Source organism: Arachis duranensis, chromosome 1, assembly GCF_000817695.3.
Source record: "Arachis duranensis cultivar V14167 chromosome 1, aradu.V14167.gnm2.J7QH, whole genome shotgun sequence".
NCBI classification, from domain to species: domain Eukaryota; kingdom Viridiplantae; phylum Streptophyta; class Magnoliopsida; order Fabales; family Fabaceae; genus Arachis; species Arachis duranensis.
This window is the reverse complement of record NC_029772.3, coordinates 64,438,116-64,444,056: the sequence shown is the minus strand read 5'-3', so window position 1 is coordinate 64,444,056 and position 5,941 is coordinate 64,438,116. Positions and strand designations below refer to the sequence as shown.

Sequence of the window (5,941 nt, the reverse complement as noted above, 5' to 3'; positions counted from 1 at the left end):
GAGGTTCCTATAGGAGTCTTGAATGCTGTTCTGTATGCCCACAGAGCATCATCCAAACTCTTTGCCCAATCCTTTCTACGGGCAATTATAGTCCATTTCAGGATTCTTTTTAGCTCTCTATTAGAGACTTCAGTTTGCCCATTTGTCTATGGATGATACGGAGTTGCTACTTTGTGGCTAATTCCATATCGGACCATAGCAGAGTACAGCTGTTTGTTGCAGAAATGAGTGCCCCATCACTGATTAGTACTCTGGGAACAACAAACCTGCTGAAGATGTGTTTCTGGAGGAATTTCAGCACGGTTTTGGTATCATTATTGGGTGTGGCAATTGCTTCTACCCATTTAGATACATAATCTACTGCCACCAGAATATAAGTGTTGGAGTATGATGGTGGGAAGGGACCCATGAAGCCAATACCCCATACATCAAACAATTCAATTTCTAAAATCCCTTGTTGAGGCATGGCGTAACCATGAGGCAAGTTACCAGCTCTTTGGCAACTGTCACAGTTACGCACAAACTCTCGGCCATCCCTATAGAGGGTAGGCCAGTAGAAGCCGCATTGGAGGACTTTAGTGGCTGTTCGCTCACTTCCTAAATGTCCCTCATATTGTGATCCATGGCAATGCCATAGGATCCTTTGTGCTTCCTCTCTAGGTACACATCTGCAGATCATTCCATCTGCACATCTCTTAAAGAGATATGGCTCATCCCATAGGTAGTACTTGGCATCTGAAATTAATTTTTTTCTTTGTACCCTGCTGTACTCCTGGGGTATGAACCTCACAACTTTATAGTTTGTAATATCTGCAAACCATGGTTCTTCTTGAATGGCAAAGAGTTGCTCATCTGGAAAGGTCTCAGAGATCTCAGTAGAGGGTAGGGACACCCCAGCTACTGGTTCTATTCGGGACAAGTGATTAGCTACCTGATTCTCTGTCCCTTTTCTGTCTCTTATTTCTATATCAAACTCTTGCAGAAGCAACACCCATCTTATGAGCCTGGGTTTTGAATCCTGCTTTGTGAGTAAATATTTAAGAGCAGTATGGTCACTGTACATAATCACTTTTGACCCTACTAAATAGGATCTAAACTTGTCAATGGCATAAACCACTGCAAGTAACTCTTTTTCTGTGGTTGTGTAATTCTTCTGTGCGTCATTTAGAACACGGCTAGCATAATAAATGACGTGCAGAAGCTTGTTGTGCCTCTGTCCCAACACTGCACCAATGGCATGGTCACTAGCATCACACATTAGTTCGAATGGTAATGTCCAGTCTGGTGCAGAGATGACTGGTGCTATGACCAGCTTGGCTTTCAGGGTCTCAAACGCCTGTAGACACTGTGTGTCAAACACAAATGGTGTGTCAGCAGCTAGCAGGTTGCTTAGAGGTTTTGCAATTTTTGAAAAATCCTTTATAAACCTTCTGTAGAATCCTGCATGCCCCAGAAAGCTTCTGATTGCCTTAACATTGGCAGGTGGTGGTAATTTTTCAATTACCTTTACCTTTGCTTGATCCACCTCTATTCCCCTGCTTGAAATTTTATGCCCAAGGACAATTCCCTCAGTCACCATAAAGTGACATTTCTCCCAGTTTAAGACCAGGTTAGTCTCTTGGCACCTTTTCAGGACAAGTGCTAGATGATCAAGACAGGAGCTGAATGAGTCTCCAAATACTGAGAAGCCATCCATGAAGACTTCCAAGAACTTCTCTACCATATCAGAGAAGATGGAGAGCATGCACCTCTGAAGGTTGCAGGTGCATTGCATAGACCAAAAGGCATTCTTCTGTAAGCGAACACGCCAGAAGGACAGGTGAATGCTATTTTCTCTTGATCTTGAGGGTCTACTACAATTTGGTTGTAACTTGAATAGCCATCCAAAAAGCAATAATATTCATGACCTGCTAGTCTCTCTAGCATCTGGTCTATGAATGGTAAAGGAAAATGATCCTTCTTGGTGGCTGTATTGAGCCTTCTGTAGTCAATACACATACGCCACCCTATAACTGTTCTTGTAGGAACCAGTTCATTCTTTTCATTATGAACCACTGTCATGCCTCCCTTCTTGGGGACAACTTGGACAGGGCTCACCCAGGGGCTATCAGAAATAGGATAAATAATCCCAACCTCTAGTAACTTAGTGACCTCTTTCTGCACCACCTCCTTCATGGCTGGATTTAGCCGCCTCTGTGGTTGAACCACTGGCTTGGCATTATCTTCCAATAGGATCTTGTGCATGCATCTTGCTGGGCTAATGACTTTAAGATCACTTATGGACCCCCAAGAGCTGTCTTATGTGTCCTTAGCACTTGAATTAGTGCTTCCTCTTCCTGTGAATTTAAAGCAGAGCTTATGATCAATGAAAAAGTGTCACCTTCTCCCAGAAATGCATACTTCAGGGATGGTGGTAGTGGCTTGAGCTCGGGTTTAAGAGGCTTACCTTCTTCCTGAGAAATTTTTAGAGGTTCTTTTATTTCCTCTGGTTCCTCCAGGTCAGGCTGAATATCTTTAAAGATATCCTCTAGCTCTGATTCGAGATTCTCAGTCATATTGATCTCTTCCACCAAAGAGTCAATAATATCAGTGCTCATGCAGTCATTTCACTACAAAAAAAGAGTTTAAAATGGCATTTGTATTATGGCGGTTCTTAAGAACCGCCATAATATTTAGATATTGCGTCGTTTTTTGTTGTTGCCATAATTGATTCGTATTTTATGGCAGTTTTCGGTAATTCTGGCGGGTTTGAACCGCCATTTTCATTAACTATATTTAAAATGCAAAAATTGACCAAACCCTCATTTCAAAAACGCTACCCTGTATCACCGTGTTCGAGCAAAAAGTTGAAACACTACGCGATCTCCTCCTGTGTTCTCCTTCGACGGCGATCTTCTACGGTGATATATCTTCCAACGAATATCTCCTCCAACAGCGATCTCCTCCGGCGATGTCTGCTCCAGCAACGATCTCCCTCCTCTGACATCTCCTCCAGCGACGATCTCCCTCCTCCGACGTCTCCTCCAACGACGATCTCCTCCGGCTTCCTCCTTGTCGTCCTGTGTCCTCTCTGCCAAATCTTCAGTGTCTCCCTTTTGTTCTGGATTAGCAGGTCAGTTCGCTACTTTTCACATTCTAGGGTTCAAAAGTATGAATTATTTCTCTCCTTTGCTAGATTTTTTACCAATTCGATTGAAACATGAGAGTGCGTGAATACGTGGATATAAATTCCTTGTGATTTTTGTTGTTATTCATTTGGTACTGGTTTTTAAGCTTTTTTGAATTTGTTATTATTGGAGAAAAGTAAAACTGTGTATTTTTATTTTCTTATTTTTTCAATGTGCTGTGAGGTTTTGGTAGTGTGTTTGTGTTTTAGGTTGTAAATACTAAGTGGAGTATGTGAGAATGGCGCAGGGAAGTGGAAAAGCTTTGGTGTCACTTATAAACCAGGTATTAGATCTAGCAAAGATTGAAGCTGGTAAGTTGGAGCTTGAACCTTCACTGTTTGTCGTGCATGCTGTTTTGGATGATAAAATATACATTAAAATATACAACAATATTGTTATTACCTGCTTTGACATCCCTTTTTGGTTGTCTTCTCATCCTTGCAGAAGAAATGGACTAGGACAATAATGGACAAGTCACTATCAGGGAGTTCCTCTTCGGTTTAATCAAATGAGTTGGAATTGATGCAGATGAATAGATGCATAAAGCATTGTGTAAGAACAGATATACTTCTAAGAGGATTGCTTTAATTTCTATCATGCTGAATGTTTGAGTGTAAAGTTTTTCATTTTCTTAAAAGTTTGTTGGATAGATATAGAATTTGATTGTGGCAATGAATCAAGAAAAAAAAAGAAAAAGGAAAAGGATGTGTATAGATAGATATATGTAGTCTGAGTCCTGCTTCATCACAAAGTAACACTGATACATCAAATTTTTTGTTATATACAACCTTCATAGACAATAAACTTACAAAAAAGATAAAACATGGAGAGACAAAGAAGAAAATGTACGTTTTACAAAATTTAGTTTCCATTTTGGTTACTCTATTGTGTTCTGTAACTTTTTACTGTATTCCTAGAGCTTGGATTCTCCTAATGAGTGACAAAGAAATTGCATTTCTTTCTCTCCATTCTTTCCTGCTCTCTTTGTTCGGTTAGTAAGCTGTCCTTGCCATTAAGGATGCTTACAATTTGCCTCATGCTTGGCCTTAATTGTGGGTCACAGCGGGTGCATGCGATTCCCAGTCTTATCAATCTCGGCAGTTCTTTCTCATTGTACTCTCCATTGAGTTTTTTGTCTACTAATTCCTTCCAATTGGCATAATACCACCATTTTGAAACAGTTTGATGTCAATTAGATCGCCGAACCACATGGCGCAGCCACTACCTCCTCCTCTTATATCTAAATTGGCGTAAGCCATACAAGAGCAGTTCGTCAAACACGGATTTCTGCATTCATCTAAATTAATATTCTCATGTAGCTTAGTATGCTGAGTATCTGGCACTTTCAACCCTGTATATTTGACAAACACATCAGTGCTTGTGACATTGCAGCTTAATGGATCGTCGCGAATGCATCCTTGTGAGGAGTTGTTTGAGTTTCATTCTTCTGGTGACTTTGGACTAAACCCTTTAAAGCATTGGCAGACATGCTTTAGTTCTGCTACACTGCAATAAGTATAGGCTCCACAAAGGTCATATTTATCACACACATCACCTGGCATTGATCCAGAAACTTTCCAATTCTGAAGATTGTCATCCCATAAATAACTTGTAAGAGATTGACTTGTTTGGCTTATTACACCTCTTCCAATGATAGAATCAACCTTGGTGTTATAACTATAGGATATCTCATCCTTGTTTGTGACAAAACTATCTTCAAAAACATATGTAAAGGACAGATCTGGGAATCCACTGAAGTAAAGGCCATTCCAAGGTCCAGAGCGATATACTTTTTGTGTGCCATTCATCATGTAATAGACTGGATAATCCCTTACAACTAAACCAAGAGAAAAGTCTCTAGGGGATGGATCATTTGGACTCTTCCAACAAGTTATGCGCCAGTCCAAACCTTTTCGGAGGTCCCTTCCCAACTTCATGGTTGGCAGGAATGTATCTGTAGGATAATCAAAGCTTTTCCACAAATAGGCCTTTGGATTTGATTCCCCTTCATTTCTTAACATAAGATTGCCACTGTCCAAGAGCTTCAATACCGGATTTTTTAATTAGGAAGGATTCTTGGTCTTGGAGCTCGATTTAGGGTCTATGAAATCATCACTGCCTTTTATAAGGGTAATTCCTATATTTTTTTCTGCAAATCAATTGTGTGGTAAATAGCATTTTATGATTTAGCTTTTTAGGAAATACTCACATAAGAAACTAGTATTGCTTTGTTCCAAATGACTATATGTCCCTCTTCATAAATTGTTTTTGTGCTTTGTTAAGTTATTTGCTTTATAGAACAATGAAATTGTTAACAATGAGGTTATTTTATGTGCAGGAGATGAAGATAAATTGATTTGGAACTATTTAGAAGATGGAAGCTACTTAAATAAGAACCAGTTGAAGATAGACATCATCTTTTCATTCATCTGGTGAATATTAACATGCTGAACTTAAATAGTGCTTGTGACCTTGAAATAATAGTTTTTTAAGTAGTGTTAAAATTGTTTTCCTCATCATGAAGTGCACTATCAAGGCAATCATTCTTTAATTTATTTTGCCTATGATTATTATTATTAGCTACTTTATTTATTTATCTTTTGTATTTATTTATTTATTTATTTTGACTGAGCAGAAAAGTACTTTAAGTTCTATGATGCTATAAAACGTGCTTATCCAGAGATTCAGATTATCTCAAATTGTGATGGTTCTAAAATGCCATTAAGTCACCCTGCTGATCTCTTTGATTTCCATGTAATTTTTCAACTAAACTA

General features: G+C 39.2%; 1 protein-coding gene and 1 pseudogene across 1 annotated transcript; both read right to left on the bottom strand.

The window, feature by feature from the left end:
- The window catches only part of LOC110280960 (uncharacterized), a 116,433-nt pseudogene extending 116,078 nt beyond the window's left edge, over positions 1-355 (bottom strand).
- A 3,951-nt stretch (positions 356-4,306) lies between these two features.
- LOC127748481 (S-locus-specific glycoprotein-like) lies at positions 4,307-5,188 on the bottom strand. Its single transcript, XM_052263044.1, has 2 exons — positions 4,723-5,188; positions 4,307-4,518 (listed from the first exon to the last, which is right to left on the bottom strand). Exons 1-2 carry the CDS (start codon positions 5,186-5,188, stop codon positions 4,307-4,309), a joined length of 678 nt encoding a protein of 225 aa, XP_052119004.1.
- Positions 5,189-5,941: the final 753 nt, after the last annotated feature.